The sequence below is a fragment of the Bombina bombina genome, chromosome 7, assembly GCF_027579735.1.
Source record: "Bombina bombina isolate aBomBom1 chromosome 7, aBomBom1.pri, whole genome shotgun sequence".
Lineage (NCBI taxonomy): Eukaryota > Metazoa > Chordata > Amphibia > Anura > Bombinatoridae > Bombina > Bombina bombina.
In genome coordinates, this window is record NC_069505.1 from 200,075,702 (window position 1) to 200,089,244 (window position 13,543).

At 39.3% G+C, this 13,543-nt stretch overlaps 1 protein-coding gene across 2 annotated transcripts in view; it reads left to right on the forward strand.

The window, feature by feature from the left end:
- SHANK2 (SH3 and multiple ankyrin repeat domains 2) overlaps window positions 1-13,543 on the forward strand; it is a 1,433,430-nt gene that overhangs the window by 1,204,109 nt on the left and 215,778 nt on the right. For both annotated transcript variants that reach the window (XM_053720553.1, XM_053720554.1), the window contains 2 exons: window positions 560-690; window positions 5,208-5,319. In XM_053720553.1, the coding sequence (XP_053576528.1) occupies window positions 560-690; window positions 5,208-5,319 (243 nt within the window). The remainder of the gene's footprint in view (window positions 1-559; window positions 691-5,207; window positions 5,320-13,543) is intronic.

Below are 13,543 nucleotides of genomic sequence, written 5' to 3' on the forward strand. Positions count from 1 at the left end.
AACCAATTGTGGCTTAATGGAAACGAGTCCTCAGTTAGCACAGACCAAGTTAAATGGATTGTAATTTCATTGGTACTGCACACTTTATATTCACACAACCTCACAATCTTAGGCATCACAAGAGTGTCTCATTCTTCATTCTGTGCCACTGGTATTATTAAATCACATTTATCAGGATAAAAGGACTATGAATTTACTAGTTCTTTGGACTGATCCTCAGTGTTCAGTATTAATATCATTGCTAAAGGAATTTCTCTCCTTTTATGTAGATGTTCATCTTTCTGGTGTAGAGAGTTTGAAGAGGAGGATTGTAATTCGCGTTGCACTAAGTAAACCTTACATGCATGTAGACTGTTTGCAACCCATGCATGCTGCAGCAGATAAGATCTCTTGCTTGCTCGGCTGAGCTGAATGCTGAAGCATTGCATTTTGAAAATATGCTCTTCCTTTTTTTCCTCTTTTTTTTACACATTTACACAAGCACTGGTATAGAAGATGTGTTTATACAAGTTATTGTGTTACAGGTGGAGTTAGACAGAAATCTTTTGTTTTGTTTCAGATAAAACAGAGGAATCTAGCTCCATTTCAAAGCCCTTGAGACCAATTGACAATGTGTCAGTAGAATCCAGAATTGCAACCATAAAGCAACGTCCCACTAGTCGATGCTTTGCTGCTGCTCCAGAAACAAACGTGAGTACAACTGCAGAGAGCCTGAGCTACTGAGCATGGTTGACCATAAAGATGCAGGGTTGACCATAAAGAGCCAGGGTTGACCATAAAGAGCCAGGGTTGACCATAAAGATCCAGGGTTGACCATAAAGATGCAGGGTTTACCATAAAGATCCAGGGTTGACCATAAAGATCTAGGGTTGAACATAAAGATGCAGGGTTGACCATAAAGATCCAGGGTTGACCCTAAAGATGCAGGGTTGACCCAAAAGATGCAGGGTTGACCCAAAAGATGCAGGGTTGACCATAAAGATCCAGGGTTGACCATAAAGATGCAGGGTTTACCATAAAGATGCAGGGTTTACCATAAAGATGCAGAGTTTAACATAAAGATGCAGGGTTGACCATAAAGATGCAGGGTTGACCATAAAGATGCAGGGTTGACCATAAAGATGCAGGGTTGACCATAAAGATGCAGGGTTGACCATAAAGATCCAGGGTTGACCATAAAGATCCAGGGTTGACCATAAAGATGCAGGGTTGACCATAAAGATGCAGATGAAGGAGTACTGTAAAGGACTGACCTAGTAACACAGCATTGCTAGTTCAGGGAGACACAAGCACAGACAATGAATTCTTGTGTTGCATTTGTAGCATAGTAACATAGTAGAGGCTGGAAGAAGACAGATGTCCATCGAGTTCAACCTATACAGATTCTCCCTGATTTACAATAAAGAAGCTGACAATTGGACTTACATTAATACAATTAGAAAGCTAACCCATTTAACACAATCATGTCCCTGATTTCTGTTTCTAGCCAGAAATGTATCTAATACATTTTTAAATGTTTCTAAGGTATTAGCACTCACTACCTCATTAAGCAATAAGTTTATACAATTTGATTGTTCTTACAGTAAAAAAATGTTTACGTTGCTGGAGTTGTCCTCCAGCCTTAAATTGTGACCTCTTGTCACAACAACTCTGTATATGAGACAAATATATTTATATAATATATAAGTAATTGTGTCACCTTTCAAGCACCATTTTTCTAGAGTAAACAGACCCAATTTAGCTAACCTCTTTTCATATTTTGAATCATTATTTCCCCTTAGTGGCCCTTCTGTAAACTTTTTCTATTTCTGCAAAGTCCTTTTTTTAAAATTGAACTGCACTCCATACTCAAGGTGAGGTTTTACCAGGGATTTATATAGCGACAACATTATTGTTTCTTCTCTTGCATCTATGCCTCTTTTAAAACATGCTAGTATCTTTTAAGAAGAGATGTGCATTTGGGTTTTGAATGAATGCAATTTCATCTGAATTTTTCTGATTCGTCAAGCCATTTGTTATATGAACAGCCAAATACATTATTGGATGAAATAGACGAAAAACAAATGATTGCTTGATAAAATCGATTCATTCATTTGTTAATGGCGTTTGGTTCCAAAAAAAGTGCAGGAATGGGGGAAGGAAATATATTTTTTGGTTTATAAGCGCGTTTTTTTTTTAAATGATGTACAGGGACTCTTACCATTAATTTGTCCATTGTCCCCTGTCCAATCCTGATATACTATTAATAATTACTAATGTTAGGGACATCTGGCCAGGCACTAAATCCTGGATTTTAGTCATACAGGAGTTGTATGTTTTTTTAACATTTTAACATTGAGAAAATAGATTATTTTAATTATTTGAATCATATAATGTAAGATTTTTGTTAATATTGTCTATATTAGCTGTTCCCGTTGGAAATAGTGATAATTAATCTAAGTCCAATATTTTTTCGAATTGTGTAAACGGAATTCAGCTAAACCAAACATTTGAAAAAATCCAAAACTAATCTTTTGGCCAAATATATATTTTCATCCTAGCACATGTCTACTTATTAGCCTTATATTGCAGACTAATTTTTAGCTTTGTATCTATAAGTACACCTAAATCTCTTTCCTCCTCTGTTTGGTTAAGTCTAGTCCCATTTAAATAATAGGTTGCCTGCAACTTTTTACTTCCAAAATGTAGAACCATACATTTATCTCATTTGCCATTTACCAGCCCATTTTTATTTTTTGTAAATCCCCTTGCAAAGTGATTTCATCCTGCACTGACCTATTGACCTTACACAACTTTGTATCATCTGCAGAAAGTTGCTATTTAATCCTTGCTCCAAGTCATTAATAAAAATATTAAAAAGAACAGGGTCCATCAGTGATCCCTGGGGGACTCCACTAAATACATTTGCCCAATCTGAGTATGATCCATTTACTACAACACATTGTTCCCTGTCTTTTATCCAGTTATATATCCATGAACTAACATTTCCAGCTATTTCAGAGTCCCTTAATTTTGTACAATAATCTCTTATGAGGCACAATATCAAAGGCCTTTGGAAAATCCAAGTATGTCACATTAACTGATTCCCCTTTATCTTTTTGTTTTTTTACACCCTCATTGCAGGGGCTAAACTACCATTGGTGCAGCAGTTAGTGTGTATATATATATATATATATATATATATACACACCCTTGAATATATAAGCATACACAGTCAATATCATTATACAGAGAAGCATGTATATTATTACTTTTGCTTATTACTGAGTTACCAGCCTCACAATAATAGATGTACAGCTCTATAGAGGAACCACATTTTAATTGATGGGCAGTGAGGATACTTGATTCATTTGGCCCTAACTGAGCTCAGATATATTGTTTGTAGGAGAGACATAGCGCTCCATTTATGAAGCAGCGAATTGTTCTTCTGAGGCTATAGCAAACCATGTCCCCTCAACATTTAATACATTTAGCCCATAGGCTGAGATTTAGTTGGGGCCAGATGGACAAGGTTTGATCCTACAAACCTGTCTGCCCAGCTCTGCAGGTAGTGGGCAAGTAGTATTGATACTTCATGCCTTGTGCCTTATAGAGCTCAGATTACTTAATACTAGGTGAGGGAGAGTCATGGTAATGGGCAAGTAGCATTGATACTTGATGCCTTGTGCCATAGAGAGCTCAGATTAATTAATACTAGGTGCAGGAGTATCATGGTAATGGGCAGGTAATATTGATACTTGATGACTTGTGCCTTACAGAGCTCAGATTAATTAATTCTAGTCAAAGGAGTCTCATGGTAATGGGCAGGTAGTATTAATTAATGGACAGGTAGTATTGATACTTGATGTCTTGCTTCGTACAGAGCTCAGATTAATTAATACTAGGTGCAGGAGTATAATGGTAATGGGCAGGTAGTATTGATACTTCATGCATTGCTTCTCACAGAGCTCAGATTAATTAATACTAGGTGCAGGAGTATTATGGTAATGGGCAGGTAGTATTGATATGTGATGCCTTGTGCCTTACAGAGCTCAGATTAATTAATACTAGTCAGAGGAGTCTCATGGTAATGGGAAGGTAGTATTGATACTTGATGCCTTGTGCCTAGAGGAGTCTCATGGTAATGCACAAGTAGTATTGATATTTTATGCCTTGTCACAAACATTACTAGGTTGTGAAGCCATACTGTCCAGGGTTACTAATGGACATATTTAATGAAATTGTGTCTAGCTGTGCCTGTGTTCTGTATTTAGAAAAATACCCATTTATACCCAAGAAAAGTAATTCAGATGTTAATAAGCCACCCATGGGTATAGAAATTAAATTATTTAGTTCAGAAGCCAGAATTTATTTTTTCTGTTTTAAAAAATAAATAATTAAAAAGCTCCAAACAAAAAAATATCAGTGGCAACATATGCCATAGGGAACAGATGAGAGTTTCTTGCTTTACCCACAAGTTAAACATCAGTTTATAAATGGCTGCTCGCTCACTGAGTAATGTTGCCAACAGATACTGGCACTTATTGTGCTATAGCTTGATAAAGCTTTTCATATTTACATGATAGCTTAAAGGGACACTGAACCCAAATTTTTTCTTTTGTGATTCAGATAGAGCATGCAATTTTAAGCAATTTTCTAATTTACTCCTATTATCAATTTTTCTTCGTTCTCTTGCTATCTTTATTTGAAAAAAGGCATCTAAGCTTTTTTGGGGTTCAGAACTCTGGATAGCACTTTTTTATTGGTGGATGAATTTATCCACCAATCAGCAAGGACAAACCAGGTTGTTCACCAAAAATGGGCCGGCATCTAAACTTACATTCTTGCATTTCAAATAAAGATACCAAGAGAATGAAGAAAATTTGATCATAGGAGTAAATTAGAAAGTTGCTTAAAATGTCATGCTCTATCTGAATCACGAAAGAAAAACATTGGGTTCAGTGTCCTTTTAAGAAAACAATATAGGCACTTGCTTAGGGCCCCATCACAGTAATGGGTTCTACTCTTGCTTTGGTTAGTACGCTAATATCTTATTACTTCTCCTAAGCAAGAGCCACCTGGATAACATGACAGGCAGGTGTGCTATACAGAGAGCAAATCCATAGGTATTGTGTGTAAAATGTCTTTATGGCTTGTTATTTGGGAAGGGGGTGATGTTTTTTTTTTGGACAGCCCTGTTAGCTGTCTCTCATTCTGTTCTGTTCTAGTCATTGTATGATAGGCAAAGTATTGCTGTAATGCCACCCACTGTTCCAGGAAGCACTCAAGGTCCATTTCTGGGTATACCTCGTGGGACAATGAGAAGACAAAAGTCCATAGGTAAGTCAACTTTTTCCACTTCTTGTGTTTGTGGCACTTACCTGTACCAATCAGCAGCTGGTTTTGCCTTCATTTGTTATCAATATTACAACACTGCATGGGCTTAGATTTAACATGTTCTGCCATTTTATATAATCTAGTATTTGTCCGCCTCCAACTGACAAAATCATTTATACTGGATGTTAGACTTTCTAATATCCAGAAGCCAATCGTACCATTGTATCACTCACCATATGTTTATAACACTGACACACAAGTCTACTGGGTTCCTCCCTTTCCCTTGTCTTCCTGTGGCTTCATTTCTATTTCACCTAGAGTTAGGTAATGTAAGTTTCTGCTTGGTCACAAATTATGTGAGAACACTGGCTATGATGACTTATTTTACACCTGTCTCTGAGGAGTATGGTTTATTTTTTTTACAGAGCTGTACTTTACTTGTGGCTAAAGCTTGCCATCATATTTTCCTTTTTGTATCATTTCTGCAGAATTTGATTTTTTGCAAGATATCAATAAGAATTTGTATGTCCCTTCCGCTGAAGTCCACATTTATGCACTTTTAGTGGAGGATAGCTTTTTCCCATTGCATGATCTGGAACCACCTTCCTGCATGGGATGTTGATTTTTCAGCATTTGCTGTGTTTCCTATTAAACCTTTGCTCAAGTTTCCTTAAGGTTTACAGCCCCAATGTGGTCAGAGCTCTTTTCTAGAAGCTTTAGAAGATATTAGGAAGAGTGATTATATTATTGTGTCTCTTTTTCTCATGCAGGCTGTCTGGATGTTTGTAAGAATATATGTAACCAACCTGCCTCCATCTTGTATCTATTCCTTCATTTCCATCTTAATATGAGGAGAGTCCATGGCTTCATTCCTTACTAGTGGGAATGCAGAACCTGGCCACCAGGAGGAGGCAAAGACACCCCAGCCAAAGGCTTAAATACCTCCCCTACTCCCCTCATCCCCCAGTCATTCTTTACATTTCGTCGCAGGAGGTTGGCAGAGAAGTGTCAGAAGATACGGAGTAGTTCCTAATGGAGGGTAGTACTCTTCGAAATGGGACTGGAGTTTTATGTAGTCTTGTCAGCCTCTCAGTGAGAGCATTGGCGAATGTTAGAGTCTGGAGATGCAGGGAGAGTCGCCCTGCGAACCTATCCAGACTCGTATTAACAGCTCCTAAGCAATCAGTGTTGATGAGTTTCACTGCCTGCTTCTATCACTCAAGTCCATGTCAGGAGCGATGCTACAAGACTGTCAAACTTAAGAGGCTGTGTTTCTGTTCCACGGCATAGATTCCGGTAAGATCGTTTCATTTTTTATATTCACATTTGATTACGCAAGAAGACAGGGTCACAGTGTGACTCCTTTTATCTGAATAGAATTGAGGGTTAATGTCTCTGGAAGGGGATTATTGAACAGGAGGGATTAATCACATATTTTTAATATCGTGTTTATGCTGTGACATGTGTGAGATGTGGCTCAGGCAGATGTTGGAACATACAGGTTTTACTTTCACTTTTGGAGCGCTGCGCAGCCAGTTAGGCTTGGCACGCTTTTAGTGGTGCTGGAGCGGTCCTGCATGGTGCACCACGTGACTGGGTGTGGTCACAGTGATTCTCTTCTTCCTGACCGTGCGGTGTCTGGAGAAGAAGCGGTTTCTCTCTTGGGCCTGGGTCATAGGAGGTGGTGAGTGCTCCAGCCATTGGGAGTATAAAGGTTCCATTTATTTTTGTCTTTTGTCCTTTTTATAAACGCAAGCTATGGAGAACTCTGATATGTTAGCGGGTACTCCCTCTTTACCTAAAGCTAATGCCTGTCTATATTGTGAGGAGACCACGGTTTACCCACCTGCTCAATTATGTTCCACATGCTTTGATAAAGTAATATTATCAAGGAAAGCTAATATGTTTAGTACTATATATACAAAAGAAAAACCCTAATCAGCGCTCAAGTAGTTATTTTATGAGAAAAGCTGTTCAAGCTGTAACATGCAATCCTTATGTATAGATGACTCAAGCATCAGTGTCTTAACATTAAAAATAAGTAAGAAAGAACTTATACCTTCAATCCTTTATTCGGGATTAGATGTTCCGTCCCCTTCAGGATTTTTCACAGCCAAGTATATAGTTATTAAACTGTTCCGCTCCACCTCGGACTCCTCCAGCGTGTATGCTTACACCTGCAGCTAAATTTGCAGGTGCTCAGCTGTGCAGTTACCTTTCTTTCTCAGACTCTTCTAGCGTGTGTACTCCAGAGCTCCTCCTCCACCAAACAAGCCACCGACACACTCTTTTTCTTTTATGCTGTTGGATGTTATTTACAGACCATTGGAGGGTCTGTGAGCGATTTTCGAGGCACCGCAATAGCAGCTTGTTTGGTGGAGAAGGAGGAGCTCTGGAGTACACATGCTGGAAGCGTCTGAGAGAGAAATTTAACTGCACAGCTGAGCAGCTTCAAATTTAGCTGCAGGTGTAAGCATACACGCCGAAGGAGTCCTAGGTGGAGCGGAACAGTTTAATAACTTTACACCTGGCTGTGAAAAATCTTGAAGGGGACGGAACATCTAATCCCGAATGAAAGGAGTGAAGGTTTAAGTTATTTCTTACTTATTGTTAATGTTAAGACACTGATGCTTGAGTCACCTTTACATAAGGATTACAGGTTACAGCTTGAACAGTTTTTCTCATACAATAACTACTTGAGCACTGATTAGGGTTTTCCTTTTGTATGTATATTTTCAGTTTTCAATATACCCTAAGCGTTCATAGTTCTCTTCATAAACAGACTTATTACATGTCTTATAACTAAGTATCCACACTCTACCTCCAAGCAACAGGCTCAACATAGCTATTGATTACTTCTCTTTTTTTATTAGGGAACTGAGATATTATTTCTTGCCAATTAAAATGGATCATACACAGCATACAAGCAACTATTTCTCTTTAAGAGCAGTGGAAGCTTATGAGGCGCAAAGGCCATCTATTGAAGACCTATTTACCACTAATGTGAGAATGCAGAATGTGGGGGTCATTTTCCAGATAATGGAAAACAAGCTGTTAAAAGAATACAGGTTATGGTGGGACATTAAGTTACTTGAAAAATATATATCCCTCAAAATGGTACCAAGAGGGCTTCGACTTAAGAAGTTTCCAACTTTCCAAGTGAATATTACTGAAAGTGATTTCTTGGAACAATGGAACAATATTTTATCAGACTGTTCCCTTAAATTATTGCGAATCATTATCATCTACAAAGAGAAACAACATGAACTATTGAGACAAGAGATTGTGGAATTACAGAAGGAGCTTAATAAATTCATTGATCACAAGGATTATATATAATTGGACGCTATCCTTGATAAAACTATTACCAATGTGAAATTGGAGATAGATGCGGTAAAACAGGGAAAGTTCGAGAGAGACTCTCTGGACTATAAATTGAATATGGTGTACAATTGGAAACAAGGGAATAGTAATCAACGTTCCTCTAGATCCAGATCAAGGGGCAGAAGGAATAGGAGAAAGGTTACCTTCTCCGACACGGATGGAGAATCAGGGGAAGACAAAGATTCTAATAAAGTCTCTACCATACCATTTGAGGCACCTAGTACAGGATATATAACTAATGAAATTAGGATGCCTGATACACGTGATACACTAATAATAGGAGAGGAGAAACAAAATTTAGTACATAGTAATAAACATGTTGTAGGAGCAATGGGTGGTAGAGGAATTTTGAGATCAAATGAGTTGTCGATTCCCCAAGGGGCACATGCTAATAAATATCAGCTGCAGGCCCCAATTGTAGGTGAACCACAACAAGACATGCAGGTTTTTCAGAAGGACCAACCAAACCTCAGAGGGGGAGGTGGACACACAAGAGGGGGGGCAAACGCTGGAGTCAACAGATATACACTGAGGGCACAAACACAACAAAAGAACAAAAACAAATACAAGATTTGACCATTCTAAATCTCTCAGACACTGAATTAGATGAAGAGGAACAGAGGGTTTTACGCTATGGGCTTAGTTTTGTTCCATCGACTGATTTCAATCTATTTGAAACCATTCTTGATTTAAATAAATTTGTAAGGAATCTTACCCTGAATACATTTTTTTAAAAATAGCCCATATGACTCTGAGTATACTGAAGGGGAGAAACAAGAGGCCTAGGAAAGAATTGATGTTCACTTTGATGAAGCAACTGACTATCTTTGCTCGGATTAGAGATGGAATAATGCAAAGAAGATAATGTTAAAATTAAACTTAAAGCAGCATCATATTTTTACCCTACTAGGAGGAGAGGCCTGTACCTAGAGTCCCTTCACAAGAGGATTGAAATGGAATTAATAAAATTGCATGGTCCCCTCTCTGATCAAGTCAGAAGGAAGTCTAATTTTACTAAACAGGATTTTTTATTGAAAGACTTAAATCAAAACAAAATATAGTTATACGCCGAAGTGACAAGGGAGGACATATTGTCATCTTAAATAAACAGGCGTATATTCAAGAGGCCGAGAAACAGTTAGGGGACACGGAGGTGTATCAGCAATTAAGCTTTGATCCCCCCACTTTCTTTCAGTCGCAGTCTTGCCCAGATCCTGGACAATGGTAAGGATCTGGGCATACTGGATGACAATACTAGTACCTTCCTCAATGTCAAAAAACCCAGGATACCTATTTTCCACCATCTCCCCAAAACACACAAATCTTTGGAGAATGTGCAGGGGCGTCCTATTTTATCAGGCATAGGATCCATATTGGAGCCCCTGGGGGGATGGATGGAAACTATTTTACAGCCCTTAGTGAGGATGTTGCCCTCCTATCTTCAGGATACTAAACAGCTGTTAGTTATGCTGGAAGAAGTGACATGGGAGCCGTATTTTACCTGGATGACGATTGATGTCGTCAGCCTATATTCCAGCATACCCCTGGACAAGGCCATGGTGGCCATCAGGTTTTTTTCTTGATGAATACACAGGATATAATAATGTGTACAAAAAGTTATATTCTCAGGGCCTTGTATTTCTTGCTTACACACAATTACTTCTCCTTTGGGGGCAACTATTACCTCCAGAAGAGAGGGACAGCAATGGGGGCAACTTTTGCCCCAGCTTTCGACAACCTATATATGGGTTGGTGGGAGCTTACCCATATTTATGCAGATGGTTGCCTCCATGGGGGAAGTATTGTGATGTACAAGAGGTACACTGATGATCTCCTTTTTATCTGGAAGGGTATCCCACAGGAGAGTCAGAATTTTGTAAAAAACTTAAATGACAATACAGCAGGTTTGAGTTTCACTAGTGTTAGATACAGATTGGATATAGAATATCTAGACCTTATCTTATCAGGAGAAGGACAAAAAGCAACTAAACTTTATCGCAAGCCAATATCAGGCAATAGTGTTTTACATGCAAAGAGGATGCACCCCAAACATACTCACATGGGGATTCTCAATGGAGAATTAATTTGTCTGAAAAGGAACTGTTCCTCTAATGAAGACTACAAGCAATTGGCTGGAGATCTTAAAAATCGATTTCAGAATAGGGGCTTTTCCCAACAGAAAATAATGAGAGCCTTCCACATGGTGGAGAAAATCGATAGGAACACTATGCTGTATGTGAATAAAACTAAGAAGAAAGTAGATGTGAAGAATAACCCAATCTTTGTAACCAATTACAGTAATCAATTTGAAGACATTTAAAAAATCATAAAGGAGTGTCTCCCCATTTTGAAGGGTGATGAGGAACTCTTTGATACAATTAAAGAAGGTTGTAGATGTGTTTCTAGGAAAAACAAAGCACTAGGTAACATTCTAGGACACAACAGCCTAGAGTGAGCAGTTGGTTGGAATGTAAAGAACACTACAGGTGTGGTGCTGGCAGGTGTAAAGCTTGCTCATATGCTTTGCAAGGGAAGAGCTTTCAATCTATGATTACACAAAAAGTGTTCACGATTGATGCCTGCACAAATTGTCATAACACATATGTAGTGCATCAGGTCACATGCCTTGAGTGTAGGAAACAGTATGTTGGCCTTACGACAAGAGAGGCCAGAGAGAGGATTAAGGATCACCTGAATGTGGTCAACTCAGACTACCCAGACTCACAAGTGGCGTGGCATTTTAAGTTATGCCATTATGGCAATATTGATAATCTTAAATGGCAGATTATAGAGCAAGTCAGGATGCCCAAGAGGGGTGGGGACCGTGACAAAATCCTTAGAACCAGAGAGGCCTTTTGGATATTTAAATTAAGAGCTAGGGCCCCTGAGGGAATGAATATACCAACAGACCTAATAAACTGTTGGCATTAGATGTAAGTCAGTGAATCCTACTTCTTCCTTCAATAATGTAAGGCTAGAAAGTCTATGATAGTTTATTATTTTAACATATTAAATGAGACATAGTATAATCTAGGTTTATTGGCATTGATGTAGATGTAAATCTATGCTAACTAATTATATACTAATTAGATAGATTTAAGGAGGCTGTAAGGCAGTAGCTTAATCGCGTAAGACTGCTACTGCTCTGGCTCTTTACATTGTTTATTTGATGTAACTGATCTTACGTTTTTTTGGCTAAATAAAAGCTATGTTTTAATTTTTACAGCCTGTTGACCCGACACGCTCTTTTTCTTGTATGCTGTTGGATGTTTGGTACTACTGAGCCTTCAACCTCTGAGGAGTCTCCCTCCCTTGAGGTGCGCACCCTACATTCATCTCCTAATACACATGCAGCTTCCCATAGCACTCCTATTCCTCCATATGGAGGGACCCTTTTACCGCCAGACTGAACAGTTACAGATGGCAGTGTCTGCAGGCTTTAGTGCTTTACATTGCACTGCTAAGCGCAAGCGAAAGGTTAAATATTGCTATCCTTCCCAGGGGTCATCTACTAGCTTATTGGAATTATCTGTTACAAGATTATCCGATGATGAAGACGCCTCTGATACTTCGGAGGATGCTCTTTCTGGGTTGGAATCTGCTGCCTCTAAGCCTCCTGCTGTGAAGGAACCAGACTTTAGATTTAGGATTGAACACTTATGCTTTCTGCTAAAGGAGGTGTTGGCTACCTTAGAGGTTCCAGAACCTAAATTACCTGAGGAACCTTGCATCTCTAAATTAGATAAGGTCTACGAGGACAGGTTTGTACCATAGACTTTGCTAAACGCACTAATATCCCACTCAACGATAGTTCGTTGTTTAAAGAGCCTATGGATAAGAAGCTGAAAATTCTATTAAGAAAAATGTTTCAGCATACAGGATATTTGTTCCAACCAGCAGCGGCTGTTGCTGCGGTTGCGGGGCCGGCTACCTACTGGTGCAACTCCTTATCTAAGTTGATCGAGGTGGAGGGTCCCCTCGACACAATCCTTGAAATAATTAGGGCCTTAAGGGTAGCTAATTCTTTTATTTGTGATGCAAATATGCAGATTATTTGCCTGAACGCCAAGGCTTTAGGTTTTTCTGTGCTAGCCCATAGGGCACTCTTGCTGAAGTCCTGGTCTGCAGACATGACTTTGAAATCTAGACTTCTTTCCCTCCCATTCAAGGGAAAAAATATTTTTGGTTAAGACCTGCAATCTATTATATCCACGGTTACTGGAGGCAAAGGTGCCTTTTTACCGCAGGATAAGAAAAACATGCCTAAAGGACAAGGTCCTAATTTTCGTTCCTTTTGTTCTGACAAATCCCAACGTTAGCAGCCCTCTGCAAAGCCTCAGCAGTCCAAGGGAACTTGGTAGACTCCGCAGTCCTGGAATAAATCCAAGCAGAATAAGAAGCCCTCCGAGTCAAAGTCGGCATGAAGGTGCGGCCCCCGATCCAGCTTCGGATCTGGTAGGGGGCAGACTGTCACTCTTTTCAGAAGCTTGGTTTGGGGACATGCAAGACCCGTGTGTACTGGAGGTCATCGCTCAGGGATACAGGATAGGTTTTAAGTCTCATCCTCCCAGGGGCAGATTCCTCTTATCAAACCTGTCTTCAAGGCCAGAAAAGAGAAAAGCTTTTCTATAGTGTGTGAGGGATCTCTCCGCCCTGGGGGTCATTGTACCGGTCCCTCCAGCAGAGAGAGGTCTGGGATATTACTCAAATCTGTTTGTGGTCCCAAAGAAAGAGGGCACTTTTCGTCCGATTCTGGACCTTAAGTGTTTAAACAAATTCCTGTCTGTCCCCTTGTTCAAGATGGAGACAATAAGGTCCATTCTTCCTTTAGTCCAGGAAGGAC